The sequence below is a fragment of the Anas acuta genome, chromosome 3 (assembly GCF_963932015.1).
Source record: "Anas acuta chromosome 3, bAnaAcu1.1, whole genome shotgun sequence".
Lineage (NCBI taxonomy): Eukaryota > Metazoa > Chordata > Aves > Anseriformes > Anatidae > Anas > Anas acuta.
Genome location: NC_088981.1, coordinates 75182199 through 75209488, shown reverse-complemented (window position 1 = coordinate 75209488; position 27290 = coordinate 75182199). Strand labels below are relative to the sequence as shown.

At 36.7% G+C, this 27290-nt stretch overlaps 1 protein-coding gene across 3 annotated transcripts in view; it reads right to left on the bottom strand.

Moving 5' to 3' along the window:
• Positions 1-9250: 9250 nt before the first annotated feature.
• The window catches only part of ASCC3 (activating signal cointegrator 1 complex subunit 3), a 280038-nt gene continuing 261998 nt past the window's right edge, over positions 9251-27290 (bottom strand). For all 3 annotated transcript variants that reach the window (XM_068677837.1, XM_068677840.1, XM_068677839.1), the window contains exons 38-42: positions 18026-18177; positions 17381-17531; positions 11431-11637; positions 9979-10154; positions 9251-9880 (exon numbers count right to left, since the gene is read on the bottom strand). In XM_068677837.1, coding sequence (XP_068533938.1) covers positions 9733-9880; positions 9979-10154; positions 11431-11637; positions 17381-17531; positions 18026-18177 — 834 coding nt within the window. In that variant the 3' untranslated portion in view covers positions 9251-9732. The remainder of the gene's footprint in view (positions 9881-9978; positions 10155-11430; positions 11638-17380; positions 17532-18025; positions 18178-27290) is intronic.

Genomic DNA, 27290 nt, shown 5'->3' with positions numbered 1-27290 from the left:
TCTGTTTTTCTCATTAGAGGTATTTTTTTCATCTAATTTCATCCAATTAGCAATTTTTCATGGTCATGAGTTCTTAGTCTATTCCTGTAAAGTCAATGGTTCCTAAGAATTAAATAACTTTAGGACATTACCTACCCATCCAATTCAAGAAAATAAGATTTATCTCTGAATTAGAACTATTATAAAATCTGCAGCTGTTAATCTTTGAGCCCTAGGTCTGAGTGAAGGCATAGATAATACTAATGCTACTATCTGTTCACCAAATCCTTTGAAAGTAATAGCAGAAACTAAATTTGATCTGCTAATAATATACATTGAGAATGCATTTTATCCTCCGATCTTTGAAGCAAAGGGTAATGCATCATCAGAAAAGAAACTTCAGCTTAATTTTCAGTCATTTAATGTTGGAATTTTGTTCCAGTTTCTGTTTGTCTCCTTAGCAGCACAAATATTTCCCAAATTTCCACTGATTTAAATAAATTGATCTATCTGTTTCCCAAGACTTTTAGACAAATAGGTAGGCACTACATATTTTTTAAATGAAAAAAAGTGTTGTCCATTCTAGACATTGTTCTTTTGGTGAAATTGTTCTTTTTTTTTTTTTTTGGTTTGCTTTATGTTTACAAACAACAGAATGTTCTAGCAATTCATCTGGACCATTATTTCTTAAAAAAAATAATATTTCTTAGAGGTCCATTAAGACCACATTCCTTGAGGACCCTGGTCTTGAGAAAAAATTGGACAAGATTCAGTGTAGCTGTTGAGGTGCATTTAAGTTTGCAATAGACATTTAGGCTCCTGTTGCCAAAGCAGTGCATCAGAGCAACTCTCTGGGAAACTTCTCTTGCCATTGCTGATGCATGATTTCCAATTTTTTTTTTTTCTTTTTTGGTGGGACAAAGATTCCGGTATCAGAAGGCCTGGGCCTACAGAAAGCCTTTAATATTTTAGGTTTAGAAAAAATTAATAATAAAAAAATGCACTGCCTAAATGAAAAGTTACTAGAATTTTGTCCCTTTCTTCCAACTTCAAAGCAATGAAGGAACGAGTACACATTTGACACATAATGTGTATGTTTGCTGCTGCTGTCTTGAGCAATTCAGGTAAAATAACTGGAGTTTAAATTCCAACAGCCTGAATCGAAGTCTGTAAAGACTCAGCATACCAGGCCTGAACAAAACTCCCATATGCTCAGAGAGTACTTCTGGTCCCAGAGGACAGAGTAACCTTGATGCAGAGATTTTGGTTTCAACAACAAAAGGGAAAAGCTGTCATTGCACTGCCATTCTGTGACAGTTTTCCAGGGATGTCCAGATTGTATCCAGGTGCCAAAGATGCTTCACAGAGACCCGCCTTCCTATCCCCCCAAAAGATAAACAGAAAATCACATCACACATCAACAAAATAAAAAAAAAATACCTCCTGAGTTATATTCCAACTGTACGATCTTGCTTCATTCAGCGTTACAGCCCAGTGTCATTTCTCCTGCTCTTAAGCACCTAAGGCGTTTGAATATCGTTGCTGTATGTCTCATTGCTTTATAAATGGACATATTTAATTCTAGGAGACCGATAGCATTTCTTGGCTCTGTGGGGCTGGGCAAAGTGAATTCATTGATTAATTCACTCTCTTTTTCCATTATAACTGCTTTCAGTCATCATTTGATTATGTTTTCTTTTCTATTTTTTTTTAATGATTCAGCACAGCCTCTTGCCCAAGTATATATATTTTTAATGACAACAAATTCATGTATTCATTTAGAATAACAGGATCTGAATAGCTTAGAGTTTAGATTAATTAACTTGACATGTGCTTAGAACAGGTAAAAGCAAAGAATTTCATCCAGGAAGGAGGATGATTTTACTCTGAGCTGCCTTCTCCCAAAAGGTACACATTTGTTATCCTTATATGCAAGGATAAGGCTGGAAGATTTTGTCAGCATTTCCACTCAGGAGTCAGGTAAAACTGTTTGAGATGCACAAAGGCAGAACTTGTACTCAACCAAATGTGCATCCCGTGCGTGGATATGGCCTGAGACTAGTTCACCTTGGTCAGTTCTGAGAATTTCATTACCACAAAGAACTTAAAAATGTCCACATCCTTCTTTTCCCAGATTAGCTCATTCCCTCTTTGAATCAAGGCACTCAGAATTGAAATAAAAAATTAAACTGGCATTTGCTTTAATCACACAGCTAACTGTGCTTTGGATTTTGTACCTCTCTTGCTTGATACATTCTTGAGTAACATGGCCTCATATTTTGAGCTCAGCACAGTGGGGCCTTTTGCAGTTATTTGGAGATCTCAGCATGCAGGAGCCTAATCATGGACCAGTACTTCCTCTGTTCTACAGATTTGGCACTTGGTCCAAGTGCAACATGAGAGACTGCATCTCCCATGGGATGGGACAGGGTAGAACTATGCAAAGAAGTAGCAGGACACTGGAGCTGGGGTAAACTCTCAGTCAAGCAATCTCTCTTGGTGGAGTTGAATTCTGTTTTATGTTGTATTTTACAACATAAAACATTTACAACATTAGAGCAAAATAGCCAAAAAACTTTTGGGACAAATCTTGGTTTGGCATGGGTGAGTGAAAGGGCCTGTTAATGGAGATGGCAGAATCCTCTCGGTCTTTTTTCCCAGCTGTCTCTTTAGTCATTGCAATCATTTGAGAAAACAAAATAAAGCTTAATTGTAGGATCTTTACAACTACAAATATGACAGTTTATTAGAACCTGATATCACTATGGTACTACAATGAGTAATTAGTCCCTAATTAGTTGCATTTGCTGACAAATACATTATGGGAACTCACCATGTGTTATTGGCACCTGAAACAATTTAATGCTGTTAGCCAGAAGAAAGTATCACTGTCAACTACATAAGCTTAATTTTCCTACATTAGCACTACATGTAGAAACCAAGTTATTTCCATTCCAAGGTTCAAACTTGCTCCGGTGTGAAGAATGCTATTATCACAATCCTGTAGATTTAGAGCATGGTTTGATGGTGATATTTTGACTCTCTTTTCTACTGTTCTTCTTCCCAGTAATTAATATCATTAATATCATAGCCCTACAGCTACACATACATGTGTCATGTTATCAGGAGCGTGATTTTTCAGAAATGCCCAATTTCACCATTGCTGTCATAACAGTTGAATCTTGTTATTGGGACTGATGATGTTCAGCACAGATCACTTTTTCATCCTTCATTCCATCATTTTTCTAACACATCTTGCCAATGTCTTTATTGACTTTCTTTATCTCCCAAATTATCATTTCTATTCTAAAAATTATATTAAGGCTCCCTCCAACCCAAGTCACTCCCATGTTTTTTTCTCTCTATCTTTTTCTCTCACCTATGTGGCCTCTGTCTTTTCCCTAATGGGGATCTCACAAATTCTGCTCTGTTGGATCTCCTGCAAGGAGAGCTACAAGTCTTTTCTTTCGGGTGGACATTATTACTGAGAGTCTTGGTAGGACAAGTCTAAGCTGAATGAAAAAAGAAGCAACAAAACCTAAGGCATAGGCTTAGGAAGGTTTTTACTTTATGAGGAGAGATTTGTAATGAATTAATTAGCATTATATAGTTAGATGGGTAAATGGGTAATCTTTTTAGTTTTGAAATAAAGAAAATATGATTCTGCATGTAAGGCTGCAGGAGAGGATCATACTTTTAAATGGGCAGATCAGAGAGGATAACTGACTTTGTAGGAATAGGGTTGCAGAAGAAAGACTTACTGACCTAGAGATAGCTATATTCAGATCACATTGATTCAGTATGGAGCTCATTAGAAGATCTGAGTACAAGACATATTGTAAACATATTTAATTGCAGTATGGCGTAATCACCGCAGAGGATCCTTTTCTACAGAACTTGTTTCTTCTGTCTAGTTTGATTCCTCTGTAGGATTATTATTATTATTTTTACCCAGGGATTTATTTTGTGCAAACAGTAGAATTTGTTTCCAAAGAAGTTCCCTTCATACACTTTATACAAGCAGCTTAACCTTTCAGTGCTACTGGTCTGTGACATTAATAGCAAATTTGGTTAGCTTGTTCCCTAGCTTTTGCAAAGCACTTCAGCAAAATGTGTGTCGAGATTTCTGCTGATGTAAATCTTGGCACAGTCTGCTGAAATACAGTGTGTGCTGAAAATACATGCCATTTTACAAGGTACTTTTTTAAAAAGACAGGTGGGAATTAAATATAGATGACAGATAGACTAGCAACAGCCCTACTCACCTTTTTTGTAGCTCACGTGTCTCTCTGGGCATTGTATGGCATCCAACACTTTTTCAGAATATATTCCTTATCATGAAACAGATTTCCCCCTTCTCATAAAATAGCTTACACTCTGCTATGGAAGAGAGAATTTTGGACAAAATCTTGGACACTTATGGTTGTTCTGACTTACTAATAATGTGGGCTTCATTAGCTAATCTTGAGTATGTAGATACCCACCCCCTGATACTGGTGCATCTGCATGGGGATAGCAGAAGGGACATCGCACCCATGTAAGACTTGCTGTCTTCTGGAGCAGCAACTGGAACATCCGCAGTGATTCTGAAATGCGTTAGATGCAGTTAAGCAACTGAATTGCTCACCTATAGTTAAGCAAGTAGTAAAGGCCCAATATGGTTACCTAAGTGCTATAAGTGCCAATAAGGTTACCTAGTGCTATTTCAGATGCTTCAGGTTACCCGAGACGTCCGCAGAGTGACAGGAGCAGCAGCATCACATTTCACCTCTGTTAGCCCTCCCCAGATGGCTCGCATGCTTCTGGAGCTGAATGTAGAAGCCAGCTGAGATACTGTATATTAAATGGCACTAGCTCTGTGTGTGTGAGCAGCTAAATGGTGTGCAACTTAGCTGGAAAAGGGGACGCTTAAAATTGGGTGATGCTGTTTGGTATTTGCATAGTTAAATGGACCCAAGGCCTCTAAGCCCCCAGCGCAATGATTATGCTTAACAGAGTCCTAATGGAATTGTTGGATTTTGGTGAGTGATTCAACTCACTCAGAGTAGGTGAGGGCTTGAATCGGTCACCTGAGCATAAGCATCTCGTGTCATTTAGGACAACAGAGGGTGCCCGAGACATCCTCCTTGGGCTAGTAGGATGTGTCTACATTAGTATTTTGGGGCAGGCTAGAAGCATATTTCTGCGCTGAATCCCTTACCAGCTCTGTTCCCGCTGTGTCGATGCACACCATAAAGTGTTCTCAAGCATGGGAACAGGATTTATTTCAGCTGCCACTAAGCTGGAAGATGCAATCCAGGAGTGTGGACTACACTGGAGCTGCATAGTGCATTTTCCTGAACAGGCAGACTGGGAACACAGTCCTCAGCACTGTTTTAGTCCACAGCTCTGCTTGCACTGGTCTTCACTAGTTGCTCTGTATACTTACCCCACACAAGTAAGACTTAAAGGAGCTGGAAGCCATGTGGGTTGGTGATTTCAGACGGGTTTAGACAGTGCAGGCAGCTGAATCAATCACATATCTCCTCTAACAGGAGCTTTAACACCTCAACTGCCTGTAGAGACACTTGAATGTAGGTATCTTATCCTGAGAGGAATCGGAATTACACAACTTACCTTTCTTTAAATACAGCCTGTTCAGTGAATGTTTAAGGGTTAGACTAGGCTCCAGGATGGAAGCTGATGACTGAGACTTCCTGAAGTTCCTCCCTTCAGGATGGAGTTCTCTAGGAGCAAGCTAATAATGAGGAAGAGGAATTTTGGGTCAGCAGCCAAAACCTTGAATTCATCTGAGTGAAATTAGGGCATCCAGAGATTCAATTTACAACAGAAGACAAAGACTGCAGTTGTAAAGATGGTTTCATGGTGCCACACATTCTGGGCCTGGACTAGAACTGCAATCTTAATTAAGGTTTTAAATAACAGGTTGCATTATAAAAGTTCCTTAAGAAGAGATGTGGAGTGGTTCCACGTCTCAAGACCTAAGGGCTAAGGGCTGCTGCGATGCCATCAGTACATCAGGTGGAAAGGGTGCAGTCATATAGGAGGACTTAAAGGAGTAGAAACACAGATACATCAGATACATTTTTTTTTTGTTGCTTTTTCCAGTTTTTGGAAGAAGCATGATACCTAAGCGTCAGGCACTAACTGCAGCTGCCCCCTCAATGGGAAAAAAAAAAAAAAAGCTTGCAAGCTGGACTGAGAAATTTAACATTAAAACTTTCTGTATGTGCTGTCAATTTGCTTATCTACCCATAATGGATACTTCAGAGGTATTTATCTCAATTTTTATTATTGTGTTTGGTTTTCATACTTTTGTTAGACAGCTGTTCTCACTTTTCCTGATTAGATATCACTGGATCAAACATTCTGATTGCTCCTTCGAAGCAGCTGTTTCAAATACATCAGATTTTTTAAAAAAATTATTTTTTTAATCTTATTCACATGAATAGTGGTTCTTGGTCATAGCACCCCAGTATGCAGTATAGGCTTGGTGAAGAGTGACTGGAAAGTTGCCCAGCAGAAAAGGACCTAGGGGGTACTGGAAAGCCATGATCCAGCAGGGCGTCCAGGTGGTTAAGGAGGCCAATGGTATTTTGGCCTGCATTAGAAGTGGTGTGGCCAGCAGGGCTAGGGAAGCGAGCATCCCCTCATACACAGTGCTGGTGAGACGGCACCTCAAATATTTTGTTTGTTTTTGCGCCCCTCTGCTCGAGCATGCGCAGAGGAGCAGCTGAGGGAACTGGGGTTGGTTAGTATGGAGAAGAGGAGGCTGAGGGGAGACCTCATTGCTCTCTACAGGTACCTGAAAGGAGGTTGCAGCAAGGAGAGTATTGGTCTCTTTACTCAAGTGACAAGCAACAGGATGCAAGGAAATGGTCTCAAGTTGTGCCAAGGGAGGTTTAGGTTGGATTTCAGGGAGAATTTTTTCATGGAGAGGGTAGTCAAGCATTGGGAAAGGATGCCCAGGGAAACAGTGGGGTCCCCATGCCTGGCGGTATTTGAATGATGTGTGGACGTGGCCCTAAGGAATGTGGTTTAGTGATGGGACTCAGTAGGTCAGGCTGATGGTTGAACTTGGTGATCTTGAAGGGCTTTTCCAACCTAGATGATTCCATAATTAATCAAATATTTCCTTAAATTTATTCTATATTTCTTCAGACTTTGTCTTCAGGTGTCCAAGGCATTTGTGGAGAAAAAAAAAAGTTTATAATGTTAGAGATTTCACCTAATTATCATACCAGGAAATTAAATGCTATATTTCCAAACCAAAGTACAAATGGTACAAATGACATTGCAGAGTTTCTTAAATTGATTAATACAGAATACTGAAGCTATTGTCTGCTACTCTGCAGTTACTATTTTGTGACGTACATTTAGAAAGCAGCAAGAGCTAGTATCATCATGTTGGTATGCTGTGTGAGTGGCATAGCTCCTTGTCCTAATTAATTAAAATTGCTGAGGGACAATATATTGCTTCACCCAAGTATTTTCCCAAAGAAAGGACTTAATTTCTGTGACAATTTACTTGCAGATTAGAGAATACCATTCTCTTAAAAATGGGCGTAGGACCAAGTAAATGTGTGAATAACCAAATTTGTGCCTATAAATTTGAAAAAAATCTATGTGCTGAGTGACACATACATATATATTATGTGTCCATGCTATATTGGAAATAGTCCAAAAAGCAGAGACAGCCAGAGTATCACCTATCAGGCTGATGATATAGTGACAACTTTTTCTATTAATGGTATTGTCCCATCTTCTTATGCAATAGTTGGCCCGCGATAATGAAAAAAACATTTTTAACATTACCAGGTGGTGTGATGAAGGTCTGCAAAAACACCCAATTACCAAATTGATTATTTATAAAACATTTCTCACAATGTAGAAATACCAGGTGTATATGAAGCAAATCAGTTCTTAACTAGTGACTCTTTGAAATCAGCCAGCCTTCTCTTTCCTGTAATGTAGTGTTGCCAGCAGGTCAAGGTCAACTGGCAAGGCTACCCCAGTGTGCTGTGTGCAGTTCTGGGTTCCTCAGTACGAGAGACATGGATATAAAGGAGAGAGTCCAATGTAGGGACATGAAGATGACGAAGAGACTGGAGCACCTCTCCTATGAGGAAAGGCTGAGAGAGCTGGGGCTGTTTTCTTTAGAGAGAAGAAGGTTCAAGGGGAGCTTATCAATGTATAACAATATCTGAAGGGAGGGTGCAAAGACACCTCTTTCAGTAGTGCCCAGTACAAAAGGCAGACAAGAGACAGTGGGCACAAAAGGAAACACAGGAGACTGTCAGGGAACATCAGGGAACACTTCTTGTGAGGGTGTTGTGAACAATGGAAGGAACAGGTTGCCCAGAGAGGTTGTGGAGTTTCCATCCCTGGAGGTATTCAATAGCTGACTAGTCACAGTCTTGGGCAAACAGCTCTAGCTGGCCCTGCTATTATTTTCTTGGGGGAAGTTTCCAGGTAACACCTCTGCTGTATTCTTTGATCTGGTGAAATACAATGAGAATGATAGCAAAATGATACGCATTACTTCACTGAAGTATCATCTAAATGCAAAGCTGAACAAGTTCAAATATTAATACTGAGTTTAAGATCTATCTCAATTAAGTTGTGTGATGCTTTTGCAGTATGTTGCTTTCAAGTACTTGCTCAGCATCCGGAATCCTCTGAAGGTTGACAAAAAGACTAACCTCATGATGTGTAGGTAAGCAGTCTAATCACTGTACTGTGCAAAAAGTAAACGCTGGTATCTTCTCTCTTCAGACTTACGTCTTGCAGATGGAAGCATCTGTGGTATCAACACTGAGTTGGGCCTCTCTTAGATACTACCTGCTGTCTGGCAGAACGCTTTCTTGCTCCCATTCTTTGGAGCCTAACTCTCCCTTATTCACAAAACGTAGTTACCCACTCTAGCACTTAAACCTAGACCATGACACATGTTTTTATTTGCCTTACTTCTTCAAAACCCAAGAAAAAACACTGAAGAAGCGGTTACCTATGTAATCTATATGTATGATGTATATGGATTATATGTAGAGAGTAAACTTTATGATCTATATAAATAGCATCATTTCTATACTGGAAACATTTTTGACTGTTTAGTATGCCTTTATAACCAGACTTACTGCATACATAATTAGTATAAATTTTTGAAAAATTTCCTTTAGATTATCACCTTTAATATGTAGCATTGCATAAGAGGAGGATTTTGTTACTATATATCTCATATGTTTTACACTGAAAAAAACTGAATGCAAAATATTTTTATGGACATTTTATTAAACATGAAATATAACACATCCATCAATATTTTCAGCAGCTCTTAGATCAAATTTTGTATTTTTCCCTATAAATTAAAAAAAAGTTGCTTATTTAAACTACATTAATACATAGGCTACAGAGCGCTTTTCAAAATGAAGACTATAGCCCTAGATTTGCGCAAATTACAGCATCTTTTATTTTGATGTGTCAAAATTGAATTACAGCAACTCTATCAGGAATAAAAAGATCAATATGACTTCCAAAAGAAAGATGCACCAAGAAAAGACAAAACTACAAAGGAGTAAGGCCACTGTGGCTAACTCTGTGTTACCAGAGTCAATACAGTAGTCACTTTCACTTTCCTAGTTGTCTTGAGGTTAGAAGTTGGTTCCACTAAGGCAAACGAATTTTTGGATGTCCAGAATGACCAGATATGTTAGCAGAAAGACCAGTTCTTCTAAACTGCCTTTTCAGATCACCTTAGCTTAAAGTCAGGTGACTCATAGCATCAGATACCTCTGCTGTGCCTTGTGCTGAGGTACCAGCTGGGATAATATTCAGGTAAATATCGTACTGTTGGTCCATGCCAAGGTAGCTGTCACTCATGAGATACAATGTGTAGATACACCTAAAATGTAAAAAACAGAATCATTAGTTTGGAAATTAGGTCTCAGCCACTTGGAAGAGAGAATTACTAAGAGAACTTTGTTTCTAAATTTGTCATACTTTCCAGGAGTCTCTGGAGTATAAAAAGCAACAGAGACAGTATTTCGATTTCTGACGTATCCAGTTCTCTTCAGGGCGATTAGTTCTTTTTTATCAACTTCTCCCAATATCAAAAACCATCCTTCATCTTTAACTTTGGGGAATCGGGGAGCCACTGCTTTACTGTCTTGCTTTCCCTGTTAGGGAAAAGAAACAGTTTAGTAAAACTGGAAACCATTGTTCCAAAATACCATTCTTCCTTGAATGAAAAACCACAAAAACACACACATGATTTTTTACATAATACTATAATTTAGCCAGATGTAAATTAAAATATTTTTATTTCTTTCCAGATGAAGACTTATTTTCAAAATAAACAAACAGAGAAATACAGTTCAAAGGAAAAAAAAAAAAAAAAACAAAAAACACAACAGAATACAAGATATCATTCCACTTATTTTTAAGCTATTTCAACTTGAATGGAAATACCGTTCCCTTTTTGTAATTTCATCTAATGTATCCCAAATGCTATTCTCAGCAGAAGGGTTAATTGTAAACCTCGTGTCTTTAAATAATGCTAAACAATATTGTTTAAGATTAATAGAAGGACAAAAACATACAAACAAACAACAAAGAAAAGCACCTGAAATCTTTATTTCAGGTCGATATAGCAAAAAGAAAGATTATTCCAATTATTCTTTAAGACAGTGACTTTACTGCTGAAAGCTGAAGATAAAATGATGTATACTCAATCAGCATTCATTTTGTGCTCTGTAGATGGAAAGGTTTTACTGAAGATTTATACAGAAGAAAAAACACCTCCAAAGCAACGAAGCTTCTGAAACAGTTTGATCCAGCTGTTTCATACAAAAGAGGGATCAAATTCAGGGAAATGTTTATAAAACAGTGATCACTGCATGAAATGCTTCTGCTCCCTCCTTCTTTCCAGTTCAAATCGAATGGCTAATGGAGTAGCCTTATGGACCTTTTTTTCTTCCTACAGATTCCCTTGAGGCTGAAGATGTGTTACAAGTAGAAACATATTTATAGGTATGGGTTCTGGTATGCAGTTTGGAGGTGCATGAGAATTTCATAGGAACACTTATAAACTGATTTGGGGAAGCAGGATATGTAAGAATATGAGTGATAAGAGTTTGGGTAGTGAAGTGAACATTTCTACTGCTATTGCTTTATAGTACCCAAGTAAATAAACTTTATGAATTCCTGTTTTGTAAAAAAAAAAAATAAGGACAGGCTTTTTTCATTGACGGTAACTGGTTTAGGATTTTACCTTTACCTCTATTTACTGTCCTACTGCACCCTGAAAAACCATCTGCTTCACTACTAACACAGAAAAAGATTTTTAAAGTGTTTATAATTTACATAATTCTTCAACCATAAAAATATTGTTATGCTGTGTAAAGCATAAATGGAAAATTCTGCACTTGGGAAGGAAATAATAAATTTATCTACCTGATACCCCATCTGGGTTCTCTGCAGATTTATCTGGAGCACATATTCTTGATCAGCATGCAACTTGATCCATCTTTTGTCATCTCGTGTGTCTGTTGTCAACAGAGGAACAGGCACTTCGTTCTGAGGCTGCACTGCATCATCCCAACAGCCCTTAATGCTCAGGCTAATGTTCAGAATTGGCAAACGGGACAAGAAATTCCAAGCCTGTAGAAAAAACAGATCCCTGTGGATTACAAGACAATCTATACAATTCAGACGACTGTCATAATAATAATTCAATGTGTGATTGACATTCTTATTCTATATTAATAATAATTTATTATGTATTGGAATATCATATTTAATAGTACAACTCTTCCAATCACAAGCATAAAATACTTTTTCTTAACTTCTTACTCTAATTTCTTCTAAGCAAATAAAACAAATGTGAAACTCTCAAGCACATTATACATGCCTCACTAAGATTACTGATGTCTGAACACAGGAAAAATTCCTTACCACTCCCGATTAAAGTATTTTTTTCCTATAAGCCACTTAAAAACTAGTATAATTAAGTTTTAAATTAAACTTCCTTAGCATAATCCATAAAGAACAAGTCACTGCAGTGCTAATTAGCAATGGGCAAACCTCAGAGAGTTCAGAGGATCAGTTCAGATAATTAACCAAAAGTTCAACTGCATATCCAAAGTTATCCTGACTTTTTTTTTTTTAAGGTTTTCTTCCATCGATCTTCATGAACCCTTCTTCTTACAATCCTCCAGAGTAATCTTAAGTCTGTCATTTCTTGTGAACTGCAACAGGCCTTCAACTTTTATCTTTGCACAGAGAACCGTGGCTAGAGGCATACGATTTATGTAGCTGAACGTGGCAGTTTCTTCAACCTTACATGTGGCAATTCATGAAGCATCCTGAAAATGCAACCCTACATATTTCTCATTTGGGTCTCCATCAGACAAGCAAAAGCACTGCTGAGAAGCTGTGACAAAACTGGAGGGAAGTAACACAGGCCTTCATTTAGTAAAAATCAGCATATTCACTTGATGAAATCTTTTAGGAAGAAGGAATAACAAACTTTGCTGTGGAATGGTGGCAGTGATTTGTGGCCTCGCTAGGGGTGAAAAAGATAGATGAGGTTGACACTGGAAGAAAAGCAAATGAAAACAACCACCACCACCCTCTACTCTGCCCTCCTTCCCTTCCATCCCCAAAACAAAGCAACATAGAGGGCAGGAAGGAGAACAAGGGAAGAATATTGATCTTGGTAAGGTGCCAGCAGGTGGGATCTTGTGGGAACGAAAAGAGTAGGCTCAGTCACATGGGCAATACTGGCACAGAACAGAAATTTTTTATTTGGAAAAAGGCTGAAGTATACATACCTACATATTTTATGTATCGTTTAGACTGTCTTGTGTTTTAACAGAATCTGTTTTCATTTGGATTATGCTTGATGCATCTCTGATTACTTTTTCTGAGCTGGAAGGTCTAGAGCTGTAGCAAAAGTTAGGTTTGATTTTTGCAGACACCAATACCAAGATTCATCCTTAGAACAATGGTGTATGTTAATACACAATTAGGGATACAGCAGCCAGGGTGAGTACAACTAAGATTACACTGCCATAGGAAAAGGTTTTGTGTGCCTCTCTCCCACAGCAAGCTGCCCCCCCCCTTCCATCCCCAGTGGGTTGGCACTGCCATACTGTGGTTGTGCAGCTAGATGGATCAGCTTGCTAATCATTTTGGTGACAGCATGAACTTAGATCAGCTTAAAGCTGATTGTGGAAGCCTATCCTGTAATCCTGTGAGCCCTCTAAATAAGCATGAACCTGAAAGAAGTGCTCCTGCCTGCTCCCCTGCTGGCACACGCATTCACTAGCCACTTGGCCACAGGCCATTTTGACTGTCAGCGAGAGGGCTGATGTGATCCCTCCTCCCCTCATCCCCAGATGCTCCTTCCCACCTCCTCACTTGAACCATTTGTGCAGCTGTGCAGCAAGCCAGGTCAGGAGAGGTGAAAATGGCATGGGGAGGGCAGAACTGCCCATTTCGGCTGCGGCGCAGACTTAGGTTGGATTAAAATGGCTGCATTACCATAGCCCATCTGAAATAAATGAGAAAACTGATTTAGGCTAAAACTAATCTCTTTCTCTCTTCCCTCTTGTGTGTGCTGCATAAACAGCTGTGTCCGCTCAATGGAGAAGGTGGGGAGGGCCAGCTGTGAGCGCTCGCAGAGCTGTAGTGTACAACAGGACACTGACAAATTGCATTCATGTTCCAATGTTTTAGCTTATAAAAGAGGAACACTGTAACAGAAAACAGAATACAACAGCCAGAGCGTTAAGGGAAAAGATAGATTCCTTTCTGTCTCGGTTCTGAAAAGAAGGGGAAAAAAGGCAGCGCCTCGAAGGTGAAAAAACACCAAAAGGCATTCTTAATGAATTATTAGTTGCCAAGATTTTGCTACATTTAACACATAAGACCATAATAAAATCATCCCCAGCAGATCACACCAGGTGAGACAACTTGTGTAGTTACACCTTAACTGGCAAATAGATTTTCTGTTTAATGTAGATGTTTTTAGGATTAATCTTATTGTAGGAACTTTGCAAACCTACTGTGTGAGATTCTTCATGCACCAAAGCAGTGTACTTGTTGCTGTTTTCAGAAGAGGCACTCTGATCTATAACAACCCACCCCTTTTATTATACTTTGGATATTGTTTATTTAGTAAACTTTTATGCATGCTATCTTGCAGGACAAGGCCTGTTATAATTATGTTAGAAGAAAGTTTAATTTTAGAAGTGGTTATTCTGTATTAACTCCTTTTGTGGCGTTACCTGTTGCTCTGTTGAAGACTCTCATTTGGTCCTGTTAATACTGTACAAGGCTACAAATTTTATGTGTCAAAGGCTGTCATGTTCTCACGTAGCTTTTACAGTGCAAACAAAGCAAAGTAACTCTGAATAACATCTTAATCAGATAAGAAGGCAGTTGTAATACGTCATTCTACAAGTCTTATGTTTTTGAAAATTGAAGAGAAAGTTAGTGCTGCTTGATCACTGATGCACCATTGACAACAGTCTGTCTTTTTATCATCCATGCAATTTCGATAAAATATAGTGATGCTTTTCTCATTGAGGGAGAAGTTGAGTAGTAGCAGATAAAAATGAAAAAGAAGATTACAGAAACACAGATACTTCCAGAGTAAAAGCAGGTAATATCAGAGCAGAGCTAATGTTCTTTAAATGTTGGGGTTTCTTTTTTGTCTTTCAATAATATAAATAACCAGCTTAGTATTGTAAAAGGTGCCTAATTGCCTTAGAAACTGAAAAGCATCGCTAAAAAATACAACTCAGAATGAATCACTGGAACAAACTTGAAGCTTAAAGCCAAAGATCAGAGTTACAGTCTATATAGTTTTTGAATAGCTGTTGAATTTAAAGTCCAGGTGATATTCAGTTATGTTTAGGCTTGTAACTAATATTTGGAAAATTAAGCTCAGACTCCCACATCATTTAGATATTGACTATTCTATTTTTTTTTTCCCCTGTTTAGGATTACATAAGCACATATTCACTCCTTTAAAATGTATCAATGCACCTAATGGATGAATTTACATATACTATATATATATCTTTAGCTTTATCTTTATATAACTTTATCTTTTATATACATATCTTTATATCAAACCCAGAGATTCAAAATATAATCACATTAGAAATTCTTCATGAACCTTTAATAACATCATTAACAATTTTGCCAATAAACTTTCCTCAAGACTTAGCTTAATATTCCAAATCCATGAGCAGCTTCAAGAACTGCTATTTAAAAATTAATTACCAATCTGCTTAAAAGATATTTTCTTCTTTTGAAATGTGAAATTTCTTTCCTTTTCCTGTCTTCCCCAAATTTATAAAGCTTAAACTGTTTTTTTTTTTTTTTTTTAACCATTTTTGTGCTAGTAACATGTTTAAAATACAGGTTCAATATATTATGAGTGAGAAGTAAAAGGTTTATAAGTAAAAGAATGTTTTAGGCATTTTTGTAGTGTAGTTACCACTTTATTTGACTTTGTCCAGGTCTGATTCCAGAATGCTAGGTTTAAAGTCTGTAATTTTGTATTTTTTTCATTATAGAAACTATATTATAAAGGTACTTTCCTTTATTGGAGATATTTTCTCTTGGCTGGCCCTAGTTTAAGTGCACATTAAAAGACTTTAAATATGAAGGTACTCAACAGGCAGTCTCAAAATAAATTTTAATTCTATGCAAGCTATTATGACAGTTTTTTACTGGAAAAAAAAAAGCCATAAAATATAAAATGTTGGTATAAAGGTTCACTTTTGCAATGACCCGAGTAACACAGTCATGGCTTTGCAATACCCAGTATGGCCATTCCCAACTCACAGAAATGAAATTTTCTCCTTATACAATGCTGCGGCAGTATGTTTTTTTTTCCTCTTATATGCATCTATATTTACAAACATAGACATATAGAGGCATAGAGTCATTCACAGTGTGAATGTACACACCACATACACACAAGCTATTTTTGAGGAAACTGCTAAGACATTTCAATACCAGCCAAACATATTTATCTGAGGATTAATCTTCATCTATTGAATCAGACAAGAACACTGCCATGCATACAATTATTTAATTAGCAGCCAAATCCTCTGCCAGTCAGCAGCCGCTCCAGGCATACTGATGGGGCAGTAGATGCAAATCTCACAGTAGTACTGCTTTTTCTCATTACTACTGCAATTAGCACTTAAATTGATGCTTTAAACATACTAATTTCTGGAATAATTCAGGATTTGTATGTTACCTGGGATCGCCTCACTGCAGAGACGACACCAGATTGCTACGCAAATTGAAGCACTTTTGAGCCAAATAACCATCATCATATCAGACAGAGCCAATTTGCATTTGCTTTTAAAGATAACAGAATGGCAATTTATGCAAATAAATTAAGTAAGTTTACTTCTGAGTTCTCCCTGAACTAATTATAACAATGTTCTAATTTTTTATCACATCTAAAAGTTGGACTGAAATCAATGTGTATTATGTTAGAAATCTGTTGTTAAAGGAAGCCTTGTTTTGATGTCAATACATTTTCTTAATTCAGAATTTTGATGGTAATTTAGTTAGAAATGCAGATGTCTGTTAGAGACATTTAAATACTTTTCTTCTTTGCATACCAGTAAAAGGTTTAACTGAAGCTGAACAGTCAAACACAGGACATATTGCTGTCCTTTTAAATATTCAAATAAAAATCATGTGAAGTATAGCTTTTGAAGTTTTCCTCTTTCATACATTTATTTGAAATCAATAGGCTTATCATGTGATGAATACTATGGAACATAGCTGTCCTTTGCTGGAAACTGCTTGAAAAAAACAACTGAAAATAAGATCTGAGAGCAGCTTCAACATTTTGAGATTTTTTTTTCCTCCCTGTGAAATTTTATCTGCTTTTTCTGTTTCAAATAGAAAATGAGCACTGGATCTTTTACTAAAGGTATTTTCAGAATAAAAGGTATCTGACAGACCACTTCAGAAACCACCTATGACGACATTTGCAATGATGCATTCCTAGTGCGTAGCTGGCTATGAAAAGGTGGATAACACCTAGAAGATTGTACAACCCAGACAAGCATCTTTAGAGCAAGGAGATGTGTTAATATCAGCCATAAACCAGATAAACCAATCAGCCATAAACCAACATAAACCAATGTTTTCAGTTAACAGAGAATAAGAGAAAATAATATTGAGAAAATAGGCTGAGAAGAACCTCTGTAAAGCCAGCAGTGCCTTTGAAATTAGAGCAATGAATATATTGCACTTTATATGGAACATCATGTGCTATTAACTGAAGGGGAGAGAGTATTTCTTTTCCCAACTACTTTTTCTTTCCTATCATACTGATAATGACCAAGATTGAAAGTATTACCTGTGAAATGTGTGCTGTTTGCAATTCACTATCCACAATGGAAGCAAAAACATTCTCTCTTCCTTCACAGGCAGCCATGAGTTCAGGAAGACACTCAATAGGTCCTTGGTAACCTCCGTGCACACTCTTCCTTTTTTCTTGGCTCCACTTCCTGATACAGACAGAAAAACATTTCCAGGGAGGGAAAGCAAACATTTATTTTCAGTTGTTTTGGTGGTAAAACTTGATGCTAGTTTCAGTTATTAAATGCTGGTCATTTGTTTTTTGGCAGCACTAATTATTTATTGCATCTATAGAGCTCAGCACTACGATATTAAGATGGACACAATGTATTTTTATAATGGATTAAAATAAAGAGGTAATTAATATACAGAGTTAGATTTGTTAGAACTTGGAACCCTTCCAGTGATCTCTTGTTCATTTGTCTGGAATCATGGCTCTCAAAATAATCTGTGTGGGTTAATTAATCAATGAATATTGAAAACAGAAACAAAACCTCCATTTGGGAAAGCAACACTGTGAAAGAATGAGTTTGCTTCTGTTACTTTAATGAACATTCTTGGGCACAACAATGACATTCAAACACTACCAGCAGCCAGGTGGAATGAAATTGCAAACCTGCAAACACTTGGAATAGGTACATACCGGAAAAGGTAGAGGTGGTGTACTTCTATATTGGGCAAAGTAAGCAGGGAAGAGTCGTGTATCCATCTACCCTGAACCACCATCTGCACCAAATTGGTTATATTCAGAGCAGTCACCAGCCAGCCATGATGTGCTGCAACATCCAGCATTGCCTAATCAAAGGAGACATATATAAAAAGAGAAAAAGTATAATTGTATATCTGGTTCATACAAATAAGAACATTTATTTAATGTTTAACATACATGAATTTCTAGGCTTTCCATGGAGGAATCTAATGCAATTTCTACCGATGGCAGTAGGCACCTTTTGAATTAACCTTGAAAAAAGATGGATTACATCCTGCATCATCAACTGCTACCCTTTAAAAGGTGACTAATTTACACCATGTTTTGGGTGGGGGGGGTGGGGATGGGGGGTGGGAGCAGAAGGTGGATCTTTTCCTTAAAAATAACCTCTCTTTTACATGATACTACTGAGAATGAAAAGAATAAATCTCAAAGTTCACTGGAAAGGAAGATGTTACAATTCACTGCAGTACTAGTTCATGTTTTGACATAAGAGCTTTCCCACACTTGTGTAATTATTCAAAAAATATTTGGTCTATTTAAGAATGACAACATATTTACATTTGTTCCAAAATTAATACCAACATCACTTACCAGTAGCAGTTACTATTACTCCCATTTCAAACCTAAGGAATTTAAAAAGTGTGTCCAGAATGGGACTAGACAGAAACCTGAAATTTAGTGTACTGGGCATTTTGAGGTTTCGTTCGACACTGACACCTAACTTTAAATCTTGAAGAAAGATTACAAAACAGCTAATCGTTTATGTGGGTTGAGTAAGACCAGTCAGCAACAACACAGATTCCACTCTTTGCACTGTATACAGCTGATTGTTTAGATAATGAGGGATGTCTGGCTGTCACTTTGGCATCTCTATGCTGAATCTGAAAGGCTTTCCCCAAGAACATTAAAAAAAACAACAACCAACCAAACAAAAAAAACCATCCAGATACACGTCACGCTTAAAAGTGTTAATGGTCATCCTGCCTTTCTTGTGAGTTCCCTTTCCATTTATATGTCCACATTTTAGACAATATAAGTGAAAGCTATACTCTAATATCACTAGCATAAAGATCTAACTCTGCAAAATTCGTTACAGAGCATACATTGTGAGTGGTCCTATTGACGTGAAAAAAAAAATCTTTTTTTTTTTTTTTTTTTTTTTCCTGAAACTGAAGCTGAATTGTATTTGGTTAGTCTGAAGGAGAATTTAAGAATTCAGCCAAAGGAGAAAGAACCAAGCACAAGCTTTCAGCTTCAATGTAATTTTTTAAATAGTGGATGCAGTTATTTGTATATACACTTTTCACCCTGTCTACGGTACATTAAAGCAATTAATATGATCTATGGGAGTATTTCAGCGGGTGAAGAAAATTAAGCTATATGTTTGTTCTCTTTCTAATTTTATTGTTTAATGCCACTGTAATCACAATAAAGTCTGTGTTTTCATATTACAGCACTCCAACTCAGTACAAAGTCACATATTTAAAAGTGGTTTGCCATGTAGAAAATTTGATTAAAATACTGGAAAATGTTTTTTCAAGAAAGCAAGAAAACAGTCTGGCATATTGAACAGTTCCCATGCTCCTTTAAATATTACCTTCTTGATATTAGGAGAACTGTAGTTTGATTTTAGGACTAGGCTTAGGATGTTTTCATGGGTTTTTCTTTACAAGACAAATTATACTGGTTGATACTTTCATAGACAGCCCATAGCCTGCATAATTTTAATGTATTTTCCAGCCACTAGTGTAATGACGGGATGCTGTCTATGTAAGTCTTTACATTTAATCAAATGTTTTACAGACAAACAAAAGGCAGCATTTACTTAAGGCAAACTAAACAGTGAAATCTTCTTTAAACAAAGGAGCTGTTTACACATGCAGAGCTATTTCAATTAAATTACACTGATTCTGGAGAAATGCTGAGTTTAAAGACACAAGTTAGTTTCAGTCATGGTCAGTCACACAGTTTATTTTAGCAGTTTACAATGCAATTTCAACAGGTTTTATTTCAGATCACACTGAAAAGATCACTGACACTTAGAAAAATATTTAAGGTGTTATCCTGAATTACACAAATGTTGTCTCATTTCCCGTGAGTTGTGGATAAAGTGCCTTTCAGCTAATAATGAACTAGATTTAACATTTTTTTTTTCTTTTTTTTTTTTTTAGGAACAGTCATAGTACCCTGAAACAACAATCCTCTTTACTCTAGACGTACCTCATGGCCCAACAGCAACTGTTTTCTGTCTTTTCACTTGGCTTGCCAAGGTGATTTTCAGGTATGATTATCTCAACCATTTGGAAACAAGATTATGTTTGAAATCACACTTGAACAGCTTTACGGCCTAGAGATGTATGCATTGGTTCACATCATGTTTAGTCAGATAAAGACAGAATTGTTCTCAGCATTTATCAGAGTGAATCTTGGCTTTTAAACTTAGAGGATGGGTTGTTCTTTACCTGCTTCCACATCTTGAAAGATACATGGTACTGTCAGTGCCTCTCAGCCTGGTGCTCAGACAGTGTTTTACCTCCCTCCTATTTTACAGTACTTGATTCTTTCTCTTTCCTTTCTGCCATTCTGGCATAGCCTAAAACATCACGTTCCTCAATCATGAAACTGCTCTATGTACATTAATAATAATGGATACATACTTATCCTGCCTTCTCCATGAACAGCAAGAAGAATACGGTAAGCTGTATTTTCAGTCAGCATAAAGCAGTGGTATTTTCATAAAATGCTTCTGAGGATAGATGTACAACATTGTTTTCATTGTTTGCTTTCTTTCTTCCTTTTTTTTTTTTTTTTTTTTTTTTAAATCTATTCCCCTACTCTCACCCTTTTAGCAGAGGCTTGAAAAGGGGAAAAGGAAGAGAGAAGACGTAAGAGAAAGATAAATCTAAAACAAGCTATACACTGAAATTAACTGGAGGATCCTTTCACATAGAAAATCTCCTAGAAATTGATAGAGGCCTGCAGATAGATATCCCGCAGGGAGTAAGGAAAGCCTGTGCATGTGAGACTCTGTGTTCCACATTGTTATAATGAATCCACATGGCAAATCCTCTTTTCCTCCTTATTTTCTGCTTCTTCACCCATAGAATTTATTCACAGCATCTCTATCTGGATGTGAAATCCAAGACAGTGACATTGTGAAAAAGTCAGAACAATGGTAAAGTTGGCTTGTTTCATCTGCTGCCTTGGAAACCTACACATGCTTCATTTTCTCCTAAGTGTAAAACACACATGCTTGATACTCAAATTGTTATTGAAATTCTTATAAATACTCAAAGTAACAAATTGAGCCATTTTCCTCCAAATTAGCACAACTATAAAAAGAAAAAAATGTAAAAGAAAAATTAATAATTACTTAATATTTGTCATCTGATGAACAATATTTATGTTCTCCAGTTGCTTCTTGTTTTTACTGTTGTTGTTTTTCTAGAAATTTGTTACTTCTTAACTTTAATTCTTATTTTGCAAAGGTGTAAGAAATTTCTAAATATTTAGCAGCTGATAGGATTGGAATAGATTAAGAACATCATTCTAAACTGAAAATGGCACAAGTTGTTCATCTACCTATTTAGCCTCAGAATTTCTTGCCAACACAAGATAATTTCATCAGAGAGAAAAATTTAAAAGAGAAGAGGACAGTGAGTGCAAAAGTGAAACAAGATAAAACTATAAAGATGCTTTTACTTACAGAAAACAAACTATATATTTTAGTAAATCAACAATTAAAAAAAAAGCCTGATGTCCACTGCTTTTTAACCTACAGTGGAAATGAGGGGGGTAAATAGATGGAGTGAAGGGAAATATTGTTTGTTATAATGAAAAATGCTTACCATTGTCTTATTTGGGCTTCTTTCTACACTTCAGAGAATAAAACCAGAGGCATACAGTGAGATGGGTTTTGATGAAAGAATCAGATTTTAGCTCTTAAGCCTTTCCAGTGTCATGCTCTGACAACCATGAAGTAATAACAGCAATTATTAAATGTGTCCTTTAGCATTTTAGCCATCATTACCAAAAATAATTTGACTTGTACAACAAGTCAACAAGGGAAGCAATTTGCTGTAAACCATGGCAGGGTTAGGACAGAAACAATGCTCAATAAATGAATGATGTAGCTTATGGGGTATGGCAAAGATTTCCATTTTGATTATACTCAGAATTGAACGTCAAAATGTTTGGAACAAAATCTCTTGCTATTTCTTTCTTTACAGTGGAGGAGTGTTAGTACCAAGCCCTACGCATTCTATTACCAATTTTCCATCAGCTCATTTTTGGGAGCAATGTTTGGTTAAACTACTGAGCTATTTAAAATGATCAAATCGTACCTTTCTGGTCTAGAGTGAATCCGAATGTTTTTACTGATGCTTGGAATTTGAATGATGTTATCTTGAGGGAAAGCAAAGATGGAGGCAGGATGTAGGAGAAGTGAGTATATGACATAGAAGTGATATCAAAAATTCCTTTTCTCTGTTGTTTTTAAGCACTCTGTGTTCAAAACAGCAGACAATAAATGGTTCCCTAATGAACAACCCTTCCCCCCTCATTCAGATTTGTCTAGCAACAGAAATGTCCTGATTCCAAATATTTTACTTTAGAAGCTTTTTGCAAAACTTTAACACTGTTTTTGCAATAACGTTTGCGTCCTTCATTTGAAATACAGACACTCTGGATCAGTCTTGTATGACTGGATGGGTGGCAGGCGACCAGAGTCTGTACAACCAGTAGAGCTTCTGACCTACCGAAACGACTTAAATAGCTTTTTTCTTCAAGGTAAGATATTGAAATGTTAAAATAAAACAGCTTGCATCTTAACAGAGATCATATACTGTGTGAACTATTCTTTGTTATTCTGTTTGAACTCACCTGTTTTATACAGCTCTGAAAAAACTAAGCATTCTGCTTAAATACTGTAAATATAAATGTAAATATTGCATATATAAATATTGATATTTTTGGCTAAATTATATCAAGAAAGGTGGCAATGAAGCCAAATGAACAGTGAGAACAGCTCTGGATAAAGAAGCTAGCTAAGTGGACTAAGGTAACTTTATGGCTGAGAATCACATCTGTGATTACTCAGCTGAAAGTTAACTGCCTACAGTGATGCTATTGGTGGTAATGCTTTGGTGGGTGGGAGCTGAAACTTCAGGAGTACCTAAGGTGAGTTACATGGCTCAAATTTTCCCACTCTTTAAAGATTCATTTTACTTTTTGTATCAGTGCGTCGTAGACTACAGTACTTTCTTGAGTACCTTCATTTGGGAAATTGAAGGTTTCTACACTACTCTGTACAGTGTTGCAGGCAGAACCACGTTCACCTTAGAACAAAACATTACATTACACACATTACATTAGTAAAATAAATCCAACACATTCTCAGACAAACAAATACAAATCTTATTTGGCACTACAAATCTTATTCTGAAGTGATGCCTTGAGAAAGGAAACAGATATATAAAAGAAATAAACTCTGTGAGACTAAAATACTTCAAATTTATTGCACAATTAAGTTAAAAAAGAGAGTTAAGGCTAGTTGGATTCTATCCTTATTTTTGTACCCCAGTTTTTTGTGTATAGTATTCTAATATCAAATAATGAAAATATCCCTACTCTTGCCTACCATATTTGCCAATATATGTTCTGTTGTCTAGGACTAGACTTCACATGTTTAAATGCACAGATTTAAATCATTACATTTAAATCAAGCATTAGAATTGTGCCTAATTAAAACTGTTCAAGATTACAGTTTATATGACAAATATTTCTACAATTTAATAAATAAAAAATGTTCCCATTTTACCTATTTTCCTGAAAACTGTTAATATGGAATAATATAAATCTTTTTATTTGTACATGCTTCAAACCTAGGAAGCCTTCCAATATGTGGTATTATATTATAATCCACACGTGACTTGAGATCATACTAATACAAGTAACAGTTTTCAGATGTTAAAGCATGCCATGTATTATAAGTTTCCTTGTTTTTATATAAATCATGATTATGATGCTTTAGTTATATACCCTAGAAACAACAACTGAAGACTTTAAAAGTTTATTCGAAGAAGTCTTACAGAGCATCTTAAGGTCACTACCTTCTGCATGTTACATATATACAGAACAGGTCAGAGTTCTAGTCAAAAATTACCTTTTAAAAATGTATTAAATAGGAAGGGTTCTTTCAAATAAATATCAGAATCATTCAGCTGTACAATTTTAGCCTACAGAAAAAAAAAAAAACCAAAAAAAAGAAGTACACTCTATGAGAGAGATAGTGAATAAGATGTAATTAATCCTATTTGGGCACTCTTTTTATACTACCCTCTGCATTCTCACTCCATTTTTTTTAAAGCATATTCAGCTACATCTTCCTCTGCTACCCACTATGAGAGACTGATTCTTCATTCTCCCATCAACATAAAGGTCTCACTTATGAATGTAAATTACGACCTTCCTAGCTGCTTTGTAAGATTACTATCCTTGTATTCATCCTTTAGCCTCCATAGTAACATTATTAGTATGATCAGAAACAGGGAAAGGACAAGTCACTTACTGTCTACATTTAGGGTAGTGCAACCCTTCCTCTCTTACTGATTTTTTTTTTTTGGTAGTATTACAGAAATAAAAGCAGCTATGGAATGTGATACTAGCATTATAAACTGAGTAGGATATAACCCAACATGTTCAGAACTTGTTGAATCCCAGTGTACAATTTATTTTCAAATTACTAATTAATAAATTGATATTCTATACTAGGCTAGTGAACTGTAAATACAATATAATGTTTTTGAGAAAAATCTCTTGGCAAGAAATTCCAGTTTTCTCAACCTAAACAATGTCTTAAAAATGGCATTTGTTCCACAGCTAAGACAAATCAACCAAACCTGTGAAAAATATACAGTTTGTTTCTGTATAAATTTGCCCTCTTTAACATTTAAAATCAGTTTCAAAATAGCAATGTAATATTTTGTCAATAATTAAAATTTTTTGAGCATATTCACAAGAATCCTTTTCAACAGCAACAGTTATTCCCAGTAACTTTCTCCTGAACTTTTAGCCCCATAAGGTTAGCATTCAGGAAGCTCAGCTGCTGTCTAACAAACTTAATTAATCAAAAAGTCATTTCCGAGCTGTAACTATGAGTAAAAGTGCTTCAAGTGTGCTAGCAAGCCTACAAGTTAATCAAAATGCTAATGCAGTACAAATTAAAGTTGTGATTAACATTTCACAGTAGCTGCTTAAGTGAATTGATCACACAAATGGGTTAAGCATTACTCATTTCCTCCAGCCCCAACTGGGAAAAGGTTTGTCATGACTGGGGGGTTATATATAAGCAGCACCATATCATCATTAAACTGTCACCAAGATGCTTCCATACAGCAGTTTGCAAATTATCCAGTGAGCAAAGTCCCTAACACCACGGCTACAAAGGCAACCCCCCCACCCCTTCCCCAGACATACCTGTAGAATAAAAGCAGGCAGCAAGTGTTTCCACCTCAGCATTTCCTATGTCCAGGTACTATCACTACAAAGCTTTTCATTGCCATTTATTACCTATAAATGAGCATTACTTCCAGTATATACTCCGTAAATTTTCTGATTTCTATTATTTTCACCCTCTTTTTGTGGAGAATAATAGCAATACAGGCTGCTAATAAAATTGCAGATATGGTACTCTCACATACTACAGACACACAAAGAAACTATGTAGTGGCTAAAGGGACACTGGCCTCTGCTTGTAGTGTCCTTCACTTGGTTCTGAATGGTATTCTGCACTGTGAAGTTGATTTGATTGTCTTCTCTTCCTTCAGTTAAGCTGCCCATTCATTTATAATTACAAATGCATCTATTAAACAAAGCAATTATATCTTTTCCTGGGCACTTCTGGACAAATCTTGCATGTGCAACAGCAAAATAGGCCATGCCTGTAACTCCCACCTTTCAGCGAGTAACTGGCATGTCTGCAATAACACAGCACAAGAGCTCAAAACATACCTTAAGATACTTAAGAACTTCTCCATTTCCTCATAGGCAAGAAAACAAATGACCCAAGGGGTACAGCTAGCCAGTAGTTCTCGTGGCTGTAATGATCTGAGGAGGTTCAGGAGTATGGAAAGTCCAGAGCAGAGGGGCATTCTCATTTGCATAGTCTGGGAACTGCAGCTCAGGCACCTTTTCTGTTTGCAGCTGTATGCAAGCTGTATGCATGCAATTATGGGCAGAAAGCAACTTCTGCCTGAGGAACAGTAGATAGAGCTCTCACCAGCAGCCACGAACAGCCTGCAGGTTACTAGCTCAAGCATTTCATCCATAAACTAGCTCTTATGACAGCTGAAGTGCTCAGCATGTTTGTGCGATATTAGAAGCCTCTAAATATGTACAACAAAGATGATTCTCAAAATTGTAGCAAAAGCTGCAATTGAAATGATCAGAAACAACTTTAACTATTTTGGAATGGGAAAAGGGGTGCTGTGCATATTGTTATCCAGCCAATGCAGTGCTTAACCTGAAAAAGCTTTTGATTTCATTTCAAAATTAGATTCTCCAGAGGGATAGCACGGTTGGGAAAGGCAGGCCAACAGCAGCAGAGCCACGAGGGCCTCATTTCAGGGCCATGCACATTTCCCATGCACGCTACGCTTTATTGTGCTGTTCAGAACCTGACTTCCTTCCCATCTTCTCTCAGTGCACAGGTACCCTACTGAGATGCATTTAACACATCCATGGGTAAACACTTCTTAAGGTTAAGTCTGGGCTCCATGGCAGTTCTACTCCTGGCAATATTAAAATATTTTATCAACGATTATGCTACAAGTGGAGGCTTGTGGCCAATCCCAATGCAAAGCCAGCAACTGTCACATTTATTTCATAGAAGAGACTGCCCTGATGAAACTGAGACTGATGGTATTACTACCTCAATTATCCATTTCAATTAATGCAAATATAGGCGACAGCCTTAGAACACCAGAATAAGAACTGATCGCTGAATACACAGTCTCAAAATAAAAGGCTTGACAAAAGAAGTAAAAAAGAGATTAGATTTAGTCCATTTCACATACTCCTAAATCAGGGAGAGGAAAAAAGATGGGGTATTGTCTTTGCAGTAATAATTATATCTTAATAATTATATCTCTATAAAAATATTGGACAAACCATTTCATTTTTTTTTTTTAATGTTCTT